The sequence below is a fragment of the Bos indicus genome, chromosome 27, assembly GCF_029378745.1.
Source record: "Bos indicus isolate NIAB-ARS_2022 breed Sahiwal x Tharparkar chromosome 27, NIAB-ARS_B.indTharparkar_mat_pri_1.0, whole genome shotgun sequence".
NCBI classification, from domain to species: Eukaryota; Metazoa; Chordata; class Mammalia; order Artiodactyla; family Bovidae; genus Bos; species Bos indicus.
In genome coordinates this window covers 1066518-1079325 of record NC_091786.1, presented here as the reverse complement: position 1 = coordinate 1079325, position 12808 = coordinate 1066518, and the positions used below count along the sequence as shown (strand labels likewise).

The window sequence follows — 12808 nt, the reverse complement described above, 5'->3', positions numbered from 1 at the left end:
AACCCTCCTGCACTGTTGATAGGAATGTAAACTGGTACAGCTACTATGGAGATCAGTATGGAGGCACCTTTAAAAACTAAAAATTGAACTACCATATGACCTAGCAATCCCACTCTTGGACATATATCCAGAGAAAACCATAACTTGAAAATATACATGTAACCCAGTGTTCACTGCAGCACTATTAAAATAGCCAAGACATGGAAGCAGTCTAAATGTCTATCAACAGACAAATGGATAAGTAAGATGTGGTACATATACACAATGCAATATTGCTCAGTCATTAAAAGAACAAAGTAATGCCATCCGCAGCAACATGAATGCACCTAGAGACTGCCATACTGAGTGAAGTCAAAGGCAAATGCCCTATGATACTGCGTATACGTGGAATCTAAGAAAATGGTAGAAATGAACTTATTTACAAAACAGAAATAGAGTCACAGATGGAGAAAACAAACTTATGGTTACCAGGGACATAAGGGGGGAGGGGCAAACTGGGAGACTGGAATTGATATATGCACACTACTATAAAAAAAAAAAAGTAGATAATAAGGACCTACCGTCTGGCACAGGGAACTCTACACAGTACTCTGCAATGACCTGTAACAGAATGGAACCTAAAGAAGAGAAGATATGTGCATATGCATAACTGGTTCACTTTGTTGTACAGCAGAAACTAACACAACGTTGCAAATCAACTATACTCCACATAAAAACTCATTTTGGAAGAAGAGAAAGCAGTCGGGTGAGTGAAGGCTGAAGCAGCAGGTCTGGGTGCTCATTTAGAAACAGCGTCTCACAACGTGTGCGCCCTGCTCGTTCTCAGGTGAGCTGACTGCAGGGATCCGCACCGGGTCAGCTTCTCTGTCAGCCCCTCGCCCAGAAACCCCGAACCTCAGCAGGGGTTCTCACCCCCGGCACAACCCGCCACCCGCGCACCCTGCCGGAGGCGCTCCGCCCGCCGCGCGGACTCACCTGGGGACGCGGGGAGGCCGGCGGGCGGCCAGGGAGGCTCGGGCAGCGCTGTCCGCGGTCCCGGGGGCCCACGGGGGACCCCACGGGGGCTCGGGGGGCCGGCAGGTGGACGTCCCGGTCGCAGCGCTGACGGCGAGGGGCCGCCCTCCGGGCCTCGGCCCCCTGCGCTGAGCCGCGGACCCTCCTGGCCGCCGCTGCTCCTGCCCCTCCAGGGAACCTAAAACGAGCACCAAGTACCGCGAGATTGATTCGTTTGAAACTCGTTTTAATCTGTGCCATTTTCGCGTACATTTGAAACCTGTCGCCTTAATAAAACGTCCGATTCCTTTTAGCAGATAGAGGAGTAGACGCTGTTCCAACAAGGAAATATATATCCTGAGGGGAAGGGTGCAGTTTCTGGATAAAACTCTTTGGTCTATATAAAGATTCTGAGTTTAAAAATCACACGAGGATTCACTCCAATGAAAAGTAAACATTCCTTTTCTCGAAAAATTTAATTGCAGAACTATTTACAGGAGGTGAACATCAGCAGTACAGAAATCAGATGAGAGAGGCATTATCCTGGAAGAAGTCAGTAAAGAGTGAAAAGAGAGTCAGGAGAGAAAAGAACCCAAGGAACACCATCCTTCAATGCCCTGAAGTGATGACCAACATCTGTTCAGAACTTATCCACAAGAAGGAAGACAGCGTGGTGTGGACTGCGCCCTGTCCATTCAGAGCAGGCGTCCTGCATGCTACTGAAGAGAACTTATCAAAAGAACCAGAAAAGCATGAGAAAGAGAATTCCTAAAATAGTTTAATTCCAGGGAAGAGTGATTCTGTACAGATGTAGAATATTTGGCGCTCTGTGGTTGATATGATTCCATATGTATATATATCTATATATATATATTTATATACTTTTTTTTTTTAAACGTTAACTAAAACAGCTAGTTTCCTGGTTCTAACATCCCTTGAATTTCTGTAGGAGGCATTTCCTCTAGTCCTTAGGCCACAGCTGGGTGTTTTGGCTTGTGACGTGGGGGGTGGGCGTGTGGACTGCTCTCCAGGCAGGGAGGACCCGTACGGAGGGGACAGCATTTGGAAATCAGGGTTCGAAAGTAGCCTGGGGTTCACTACTGGCGAGGGGAAACTTTTCGAAATTTGGTAAACCAGGTGTGAAGTGAAGGGAGAGAGACGGACGTGCTGAGCCCTTTAAAGTGATGTGATCATGGCAAAGCGATGGGCTGGGCCGTGGGGGGCGGGGAGGGGGGTAACCGAAGGGCAGGTGCGTGGCCTCCAGGAGGCGGCACCACAAACAGCCTCGGGGGTCCCTGCTTCCCTGTTGCCAGCACAGACGGACCTCTCGTCTCGTCTGCTGGAGACGGAGCCGTGTACACACACTGCAGAGACCGGTCCTTCATCACCGAGGACGTGAAAGCTCGCGTTTCCAAGGCTTTCAGGTTCGGAATAAGCACCCATAATGAAGAGTCACATAAAATCTAAGAAAGTAGGGAGGTAAACCCCTGTTATTTCTGTGTGTGTGTGTGTGTATACAAAATCTTTTAAAAAGTAGTGTTGTAGTAGGTAACTAACATTTCCTCTGCAAGGAAGTCAGCTTCAAGAGTTTAGATTGAACCTTGAAATAATTCTTTTTAACACTGGATCAGATTGCCAGGATTAGGACAGCAACCGGGAAAATCACGGGGATTTCTTGATGCTGAAAGGATGAAAAGATGGCAGCTGCTCGGAGCGTTCTCCTGGACCACCCGGCCTTCTCTGAGGTACAGAGGGGTCAGGACGCACAGCCAAGGCTGGGAGAGGGGGTGGCGCCCTCACCAGCCTCCAGCGATTCCGGTCAGGACGTCTGATTCTGTCCCTGGCACCGTCCCACATGCTGTTTTCTGCTTCCAAATTATTTTTTCTTTGTCACTTTCCTGTTTCATTTAAGATCTTGTCATTTCCCCTAAGATGCAGGTGTGCCCAAGCAATGGTAACAACACGGTCTCATTCTGGGGGGTACCTGGTCCTTGTTCAGGGAAACATTCAGAAACACTTGCTGTCAAAGCCCGAGAAAACAGAGAAAGGTCCCCTCAGTGCTCGCTCCACTTCCAGGCCCTCAAGAAGCTCGTGATAGCCTCGTGCTGGGCCCAGACGGCCTTCTCAGGAGGGGACCGCCGAGGCTGGTACTCAGGATCTGACTGGACTCCACAAGTACCCCACACAGAGCAGGTGGGACCCGCTTTATCAAGAATGAGGACACTTTCACAACCTGACTCCAGGGAGCTCAGAAGACGTCAGGGCCATCAGTCTTTCACAGAATGTCAGTGAGGGTGACAGGAACAGGAGAGACGGGAACACGGAGTCAAGACAAGCTGTGGATGATGTAGGAACAGAAGCCAGGCTGCTCGGCCAGCCGACTGGAGATTGCTGGGTTTCTCTCTCAACTGCAGGGCCCTCTGCAGCCACTCTGTGCTAAAGGGCACTTCCTCAGGTGTGAAAGCGCACCTTCCCCAGCATCATGTCCACTGCCCACATTTATTGCAACTCTCAACGCAGTAAAGTGACAAGGTGGAGCTCTTGCTGTGAAGGCACAGGGCTCTGATGTGACCTGGTGCCACGGGCGGATGACAAGCAGTGCCGGGGAGGCTGACAGGGCTGTGCCCATTGCTCTAGCCCTGGTGGTGAAAATGTTCCTGCTAACCAGCAGCAGCTATAGTCTCGGTCACTTATACTTGAGGTTTTCTATTTTATTTTCAAATTTTGGAACAGTGTCTTCTACCAAAACTTTAAAACAAGTGTAAACAAATATGCAGATAAAAACAAAGGAGAATCTCAAGGTGTCCCAAGCGGCTGGTGTTTGAAAACCAGTGTCTCCAACTACCTGATTCGTATGTTAAATATGCAATTAAAAAAAAAAAAAATCCAGCAGTTCCAGCTTTGAGAAGAAAGGAGGTGGCTGAGAAACACGTGGGGTTAAAGGTGTGTGTGGAGCCGTCTGGTTGACATTGGGGGGCGTGGCAGGAAGGTGCCACTTCTCAGAAGGGCAGGAGGCCCACGTCCCATACCCTCCGCAGGCTGACCCATCAGGGCTGTCTTTCCGCACCCTCGGTGGGACACGTCCCTGCCCCATGGCCAAGGTTTGCAGGACCTCCATTCCCCTGGACTGGGAGCTGGCGACTGATTCCAGACATGCACTTGGGCCTTCGGGAGCGGACAGGACTCTGGGGGAGCTGAGGCTCTCCAGCCAAAGCAGCTCAAGCCTCGGCTGGGTCTCCCGTGTCGCTCCTCAGGGCACTCGCGGTCCCCGTGACTGGACCCAGGTACTGCGGATGGCAGAGGGTTTCTCTCATTCCCCTTTCTCCCGCTTCCTCTGTGCCACCAGATGCTTCGGCCCAAACCAGGCAGCTGCTCCGAACAGCCATCCTCGGTGCCCCTGCAGGCACGTGGATTGGACGTCTGCGCCATGCTTTTCCTTCCCAGAAAAGTCCATCCTGGACCTGGCTGAAGACCTGCATGAAAGTGCAATGTGGGATCTTCCAGTGAAGGTGATGGAGAGGTGGCTGCCCCACACAGACTTGGGAAAGGTGAACAGAACACAGACCCCCAAAGAAACGTACCAGCCCCACATCTGTGGGCCCTGGATCGTGCTGTCTTCTGGCCATAAATTTGGCCACTTCTATCTGTAGGCATCAGCAGGGACAGTTTCTACTTGCAAGGTCACTGACTTGGTGGTTATTTTTCTTTAAAGAGGGAATCGTCAATGTAGCCTGATATTTTTTTCCAATCATACACTTTCCTATTTAATGCTGGACGTCTTTAGTATCGACTTTGAGGTGAAAACATCAATACTTTATTTTAAACAAAAATGTAATATTTTGGTATCATACCACAGTTCAACTCTTCATCCCTCATTCTAGGATGGTCCCATCAATTTGCTGAGAAACAATGGTAACAGCTGTCACTAACAACTCTCTCATGCTAAAGACAACTGTAACCAGTGAGCACGTATGCGATGAATCACACTGAAAGCGCACTTGTGAACAGGTAAGACGTGCCTCTTCGGGGTCTTCTTAGACACTAGGACCCTGTTTATCATACTTGTGTTCTGATTTGGAAAGTCACGTGGGGCCGTCAGCATGGCAACATCTGTGTGTTGGTCGTGAGGAACATGATTCTACAGGGCACCTGGTTATGATGGGCACGGGCCGTATCTCCCGGGAAGGGAAGTGTATGATCACAGACAACGTGGCGCTTCCTTTCCATCGCGGATGTTCCTAGAATGCGGTGTGTTATCGTTTTCAACCATGTTCTCAAGCCTGAAGATCGTCTTTTGGGGAACTGCACCCACGACAGGACGAAATGGTCACGGATAGCTGCGTGCTCTGTGCCCGCAGGCGTGGCTGTAACAGCTCGTGCGATGCAGGAACACAAGTAGTATAAACAGTTTTATTTCTCTTTACATGTACAACGTGTAAACATGGCTTATCATCTGCCTTTCACGACGGGATGTCACCACGAGAAGGGCTGTACTGCACTTGGTCGTGTCCCACACACGGTGACACTCCATCGATGCCGCTGCACGCACACCGCCCCCACCCCCCACAACCTTCTTTGGAACAACGTGGATCAAACAGGGGCTCGTACACGCTCCCCACCTCCAACCAACAACCGACGTCAAATTTAGTTTAGGTGAATCTGCTCACCTATGGATGGTTCAGGTCAAGATTTGGGGGGGGTTTAAGATTAAAAAAATGAGTATACAAAACATAAAAACATTAATCCAAATTCAGTGAGTACTTTTAAGTGGGGATCAGAGAATCTGGGATCTAGAATCATTGTTGTCTAATTTTATAGTTGGTTGATAGCCATTTTGTACAAGTTCAAGGAAATGGGATAAAACCCATCAGCTTCCAGGTGCGGCACACCTGAGGAGGCTGCAAGCACGTTTGCATTTTACATCTCCCCTCGTCGGGAGTCACACCCAATTTCTGTGGTTATTTCTAGAGAGCTGTTCGTCTTAATAACACATCATGTTTAAAGTCTAAAATGCCAATGCTTGCAAATACATTTGTCTTTAACAGAGTATACTAAATATAGGAAGAAGCATCTTTATTGTATACTACTCAGGATTTAGGTATTTATTTAGGTAGAAAAAAATGCTTAGAATACTCTGGGGAAATAGGGCTCATTTATAGAAGAATATTTCAGGGATTTTTTTTTTTTTTTTTTTTTTTGCATTTTTCAAGGATATACATTCGTACTGATTTTTGCTTCCAAATATATTTTAAGGCTGTTTGGTAAAATATATACCAGATATGAGGTTCCATTTACAGGGTTTTGTTCTTACAGGGACTTCTTAACTACTCAGCTTTAAAAAAGTAAAACTGTGAAGCTAAACATGCTTTGCTATCACCTGCGCTCCTACGAACCCCACGCTTCGTGGAATGTGGACTATGAGGAAGAGAAACGCGGCGGGCGGCAGGCGCCTGCCTGTGCAAGGACGCCACCGGGGCTCTCACGCTTACGAACCCCACGCTTCGTGGAATGTGGACTATGAGGAAAAGAAACGCGGCGGGCGGCAGGCGCCTGCCTGTGCAAGGACGTCACCGGGGCTCTCACGCCAGAGGCGTGGAGGGCGGTGCGTCTTAAAGTGCGAGTCAAACAGGAAAACAAAGTGCTATGGAGGGGGGTCTGTGCTGCTGGGCTGGGGGCCCGCACTCCCAGGGCTGCGGGGCACACGGCGTCCCGCGGAAACGCTGTGGCCCCTGCTTTTACCTGGAGTCACAGCGAGGACTCTAGTCTGGGGTCTAGTGGGTAAGTCCATGGGCGCTTCCTCTGAGGTGGTGTCTCAACAGACACACAACCATCCAGGTGGAACAATGGTCCCGGCATCTAAATTTAACGAGATGAATGGAAAACCTTCCATTAGAGACCTTCCTATTTTTCTCCTTGCCAATCAGACTCACGGAAATAAATTACTTTTCTGAAAGTCCACAGCTGGAAAGCACAATGTGACCTTTTTTTTTTGTCATGTCAAAAACAGGCAAGAAATATATTCTGGACTTCAGCTGTACTGCATAGAACAAAAGAATTCTGGAAAAATACAATGTAAACCACATTTCTTCTTTACCATTTAAACTGAGATATACTTACCACACACATTCATATTTCTTAAACTTTTTACAGCATCACAACTGTCATTTTAAACAAGCAAACTTTTTTTGTTTTGTTTTGTTTTTTTAAAGGATACCCTGGAAAGTCAACTGATAGAGCATCTGAGAATATATATACATCTATAAAAAAAATCACATGGAGCATAAAGGGTGAAACTTAAAGACAGAACCGTGGGTGATAGTTTAAGTTACAAAGGGATAAAAAATAAACGACTCTTTTATCTGATTAAGGACAACTGTGTTCTCTTTGTACCCCTGCTACAGAAGAGTCGACCTCTCTTAAGACTCTCTGTTTCCGTCTGTCTCTCCCTGTGTGGACGGACATTCAGCTGACTTCTGGCCGCGGAGATGCTGTGCTGAGTTTGGGGGGGCAGACGTGGGCTTCCACCCCAGGTTTCCAGAGAAGCGCGAGGCGGGGAGCTTGGTGGCTGCAGAGACGACTCCTCATCACCATGGACTTGGCACAGGAACCATGTGAAGGGTCGCCGGGTTCAGGGCACAGGGACCCCAGGCCGCGGGGTGGGGGTCTTCCTTTCCTGCACTCAAGCTGTAGCACCTTCTCTTGGGGTATCTAATGCCTTGAGAGTGCTGAGACACACCCTTTCACAGTTGTTTGTTATTCTCGCCTCTAATATCACACGATTTTATAAAAATATAAATAACAAAGTGTGAACTGGGTTCCATCTCGAGCGGTTTCCTCGACCCCCTCTGGGAACAGAGGGGTGCGTCAGGGGTCCCCACGCCGCTCCGGCCCCGGGGGTGGGCATCCGGGCTGTCTGGGAGAAGTCGCTGTGGCCGTGAGCTCGGACGTCCGGGCGCTCCAGGGTGTTTATGGCACAAACATGACGGCGGGGCGGACTCGCTGGAGGAATGAGACGGGAGTGACGAGGGGGTGGCGCTCGGCGCGGCTAAGGCTCCGCGGGGCGGGGCTCGGCCCCGCCCTAGAGCCGCGTCTGGGCCTCGGGGATGTAGATCTCGATGCTGTCGGCCCGCTCGCTGGCTGAGCTCTGGCGGAAGGACGCCGCCCTCTTGGCCGCCGCCAGCCGCCTCCGCGCCTCCTGCCGCTGTCTGTCCGGCAGGTCCAGAGACTTCTCTCTGGTGATGGGGAGTTTCCCTCTGGGGGGCTTCTTTGGTATTGGAGGGGGGACCTTTCTTTCTTCCTGAAAAGCATCACAAGTCAAGAGTTGGGGTCAGAGAGCCTGGCCCTCCCCACCGCCCGCCCCCGCCCACCCCCCGGTGCTGCCCGGTTCTCCGGGCAGGAAGCCTCTGGGCACGTGAACCTGGGCCTCGGTCTTGGTCGTGGCACCGTTCTGCCCCTGCTGCTTGGTAAACGCTCCCTCACAAACCCACACCCGCTCACCTTCACGGGAGCCTGCACGACGCCCCCTTGACAGCTTGAGACGCTAATCTATTCAACAGACTGCAAGGTCCGAGGACATGGAAACTACCTCTAATCCTCTGCCATGGGCCTCAGACCCCTCGACATTAACTACCTACGGCTTTTCACTTGCATGGGAATCGGATGTGAATAACTGGCTCTGACTCTCAGCTTGTGTTCTCCAACCACAGCCCCAAGATCCGAGCATGCCTTTTCCAGAAAGAGAGAGACTGCCCGATTCCGCAGCAAAGGAACATGGGGAGCTGGCAAGTGCCCCGGGCACGGAAGAGGCCTGCGTCCCGCCTTGTGCCCTCTGTCTGCTGGGCCGGGATCAGACACCAGACCTGCCCAGGCGGGAGGGAGGGTCACACCGAGTCCTTGCTGGAAAGGGGCGTGGCCTTTTCTGAGCACGTGCCCAGCTGCTGGGGGAAACCTTCATCTGTCCTTTCCCTTTCAGCCTCCAAAAGGACCCGAAGGCACCAGGGTGCCCAGGCCTGGCCACCATGGCGGGTTCAGTGGACACACGGCAGAACCCAAAGTCTGTCCTACTGTTTTTGGCAGAAAGATAAACTTCGGTGTTTGGAACTTTGTTCTTAGGGCCAGAAGCAATGTCCTTCCTGACTTGATGGCAGGGGTCAGTAGGGGTAATTACTTTGCCAAGACTTCCAGCTATTTCAGAATGTAACTCTTGCCCTGAGTGCGGGACTGTACTTGTCTCTTTGCACGCCTGCGGGGCCTCTGAAACACGCAGCAGTGAAACCAGCCCTTGTGGGAATCTCCACCCACACAGGCTCACAGCCGTCCTGGGGTGGGGGGGGTGGGGGGGGTGGGGGGGGTGGGGGGGCGTGGGGGGGGTGGGGGGGTGGGGGCGTGGCGGGGTGGTGGCCCCGCAGATCTGCGAGGACCTTGGCCCCAGGGGCACGACGCGGAGCTGGGGCTGCGTTCCAGGGCTGCTCGCCTCCCGGACAGGGTGCAGCGCCCTCAGCAGGACCCCGTGTTCACTCTGAGGACTACCCGCTATGTAGAGCTGGGTAGAGGGTGATATTAGTGGTCAGGTACAGAAGAATGGAAAATGGGAAGGGCTTTTACGTATCTTCAGACTAGTTTAAAAGTTGGATTTTTAGTGGTTTCCTAGAATAACTTTTTCACTGGGAATCATTACTTATGATCACCTTCATTCACGACCAAACCATAGACCTCTTGGACTTGCTCACACACAACCTGGTCGTTTGCACGCCCCTCCGCCCCCCTGTCTGCGGTGACAAGGGCTTTGTCAGCACCTGCGATCGAGCGATGGTCTCCAACTTGGACCACGGGGGGCATGTTTTAGGGAAAAAGGATGATGATGGTCTGCGTGCTAATTATCTAGATGTACAACCCTCAGCTACTCCCCTGTCCCAAAGTATCTCGGATCAATTGTCTTTATTTTGATTGATAATGTCTGTCTAAGAAAATCAGATTATGATTCTGGAGAACTTCTCTAAGGTGCGTCAGGAAGTCAATGTCTTTATAGCTAATTCACACTTATTTCTCAGCCCTAGAGAACATGATACCTAAAGGGAAGAGCTGAAATCACAGGTCAAACTTAATGGGCATTTTCAGCCTATCTCAGGGCCAGCTCTATAGGAAGTGTACATTCTTTAAGTGTTCAGTGAAGTTTACAGTGTTTCTCATCTCCCCAAGCATCACTGTAAGCAACCTGAAGCCTGTGGGAACCACCACAGTGCAGTCCACACAGAGGGTGGTGGCGATGGTAATAATTCAGAGGACGGGCCCGACAGGAAACGTGACTGCGAATTCACATGTGGGTTCTATTGGTGTCTTCTCGGAATTGTCAGCAAGAAAGGGACTTACTATACGTGCTGATGACTAGCACCAGTCTGGTTGTGCAGACATGGGTTTAGGTGTGATATCAGATCCTGTCCTGTTAACTGCAGACTGAGACACGCATGGTAATGTGGTACTTGGAGCACGTGCAGGGATTGTGGGCAGGGACGGGGGCGGTGGGCTCAGTGTGGGGATGCAGCAGGGGCTTACCTTCCTCTCCGGAGATTCGACCACTTTCCAGTCGGTGAGCTTCAGCTGGTGCAACTCATCGAACTTCATGCTGACATCCTGAACGGACAGCTGCAGCATGTCCCAGTAGCCGGCCAGATCCTGGGAGGTGGGCCTGGGCATGGCGCTGGGGTCCTGCCGGACACATGCACAGTTAGAGCTGTGGAGACCTCTGGGCAGGCGGGGGAAGGGGCTGCTTTTCCCAATGAAGGGGGTCTGGGAGAAGCCTCTGTAATTAGAATTGGGTGCACATGCTCCTGAGGGCCCATGAGGATCTAGTGACAGTTTACATGAGTGTTTGCTGACAGTTAAAAAAAATCTGTGATGGAATTCCACCTGAGCTATTTCAAATCCTAAAAGATGATGCTGTTAAAGTGCTGCACTCAATATGCCAGCAAATTTGGAAAACTCCAGTACTGGAAAATGTGTTTTCATTCCAATCCTCCAAAAGGGCAATGTCAAAGAATGTTCATACTACCTCACAATTGCACTTATTTCACATGCTAGCAAAGTAATGCTCAAAATTCTCCAAGCTAGGTTTCAACAGTATGTGAACCGAGAACGTCTATATGTTCAAGGTGGATTTAGAAAAGGAAGAGGAACCAGAGATCAAACTGACAACATCTGTTGGATCATAGAGAAAGCAAGAGAATTCCAGAAGATCTGGTTCATTGACTACGCCAAAGTCTTTGACTGTGGATCACAACAAAGTGGAAAATTCTTCAAGAGATGGGAATGCCACGACACCTGACCTGCCTCCTGAGAAACCTGTATGCAGGTTAAGAAGCAACAGTTAGAACTGGGCATGGAATAACAGTCTGGTTCAAAAGTCAGGAAAGGAGTACAGCAAGGGTGTATATTGTCACCCTGCTTATTTAACTTAAATGCAGAATACATTAAGAGAAATGCCGGGCTGGATGAAGTACAAACTGAAATCAAGATTGCCAGGGGAAATATCAATAACCTCAGATGTGTAGATGACACCATCCTTATGGCAGAAAGTGAAGAAGAACTAAAGAGCCTCTTGATGAAAGTGAAAGACGAGAGTGAAAAAGCTGGTTTAAAACTCAACATTCAAAAAACGAAGATCATGGCATCCGGTCCCATCACTTCATAGCAAATAGATGGGGAAACAAGGGAAACAGTGACAGACTTTATTTTTGGGGGCTCCAAAATCACTGCAGATGGTGGCTACAGCCTTGAAATTAAAAGACCCTTGTTCCTTGAAAGAAAAGCTATGACTAACCTAGACAGCATATTAAAAAGCAGAGGGATTACTTTGCCAACAAAGGTCCATCTAGTGAAAGTTATGATTTTTCCAGTAGTCATGTATAGATGTGAGAGTTGGACCATAAAGAAAGCTGAGCATGGAAGAATTGATTATTTTGAACTGTGGTGTTGGAGAAGACTCTTGAGAGAGTCCCTTGGACTGTGAGGAGATCAAACTAGTCCATCCTAAAGGAAATCAGTCCTGAATATTCATTGGAAGGACTGATGCTGAAGCTGAAGCTCCAGTACTCTGGCCACCTGATGTGAAGAGCCAACTCATTAGAAAAGACCCTGATGCTGGGAAAGATTGAAGGCGGAAGGAGAAGGGGCCGACAGAGGACGAGATGGTTGGATGGCATCACCGACTCAGTGGACATGAGTTTGAGCAAGCTCTGGGAAATGCTGAAGGACAGGGAGGCCTGGCGTGCTGCAGTCCGTGGGGTCTCTAAGAGTTGGACATGACTGAGCAATTGAACACCAACAGACCTGAAAAGTCCGCATTGTGTGTGATTCCAGTTGTAGGACATGCTGGAGAGGGCACAACTACAGAGACAGGAAAAAGATGAGAGGCGGCTAGGGGCTGAGGGGACACAAGGAGTGACCAGGGGGAGCACAGAGGATTCTCAGGACCGTGAGGCCGCTCTGCATGTCACTGTCCTGGTGGACATGTGTCATATATTTGTCTAAATCCACAGACTGTCCAACACCAAGAGTGAGCCCTGATGGAAATTGTGGACTCGTAGTGATGGTGATGGTTTGTGCGGGTTCATCAGTCGTGACACACGGACCATCTGGTGGGGATGCTGATAGTGGTGGGGCTGGTGTGTGGCAACCGGGAGTATGTGGCATTTTCTCTGTATTTTTCACCCAGTTTTGCTGTGAATTTACAATGGCTCAAAAAATGTATATTAACGTGGTTGAAAAATGGGCAGAGGATCTATCTTCCAAGGAAGACATACAGATGGCCACCGGGCAC

The 12808-nt window shown here is 50.0% G+C and overlaps 1 protein-coding gene across 4 annotated transcripts in view; it reads right to left on the bottom strand.

The window, feature by feature from the left end:
• Positions 1 to 1223: 1223 nt before the first annotated feature.
• DLGAP2 (DLG associated protein 2) overlaps positions 1224 to 12808 on the bottom strand; it is a 645672-nt gene continuing 634087 nt past the window's right edge. For all 4 annotated transcript variants that reach the window (XM_070781742.1, XM_070781741.1, XM_070781744.1 and 1 more), the window contains 2 exons: positions 10546 to 10698; positions 1224 to 8290 (listed from right to left, as the gene is read on the bottom strand). In XM_070781742.1, the coding sequence (XP_070637843.1) occupies positions 8072 to 8290; positions 10546 to 10698 (372 nt within the window). In that variant the 3' untranslated portion in view covers positions 1224 to 8071. The remainder of the gene's footprint in view (positions 8291 to 10545; positions 10699 to 12808) is intronic.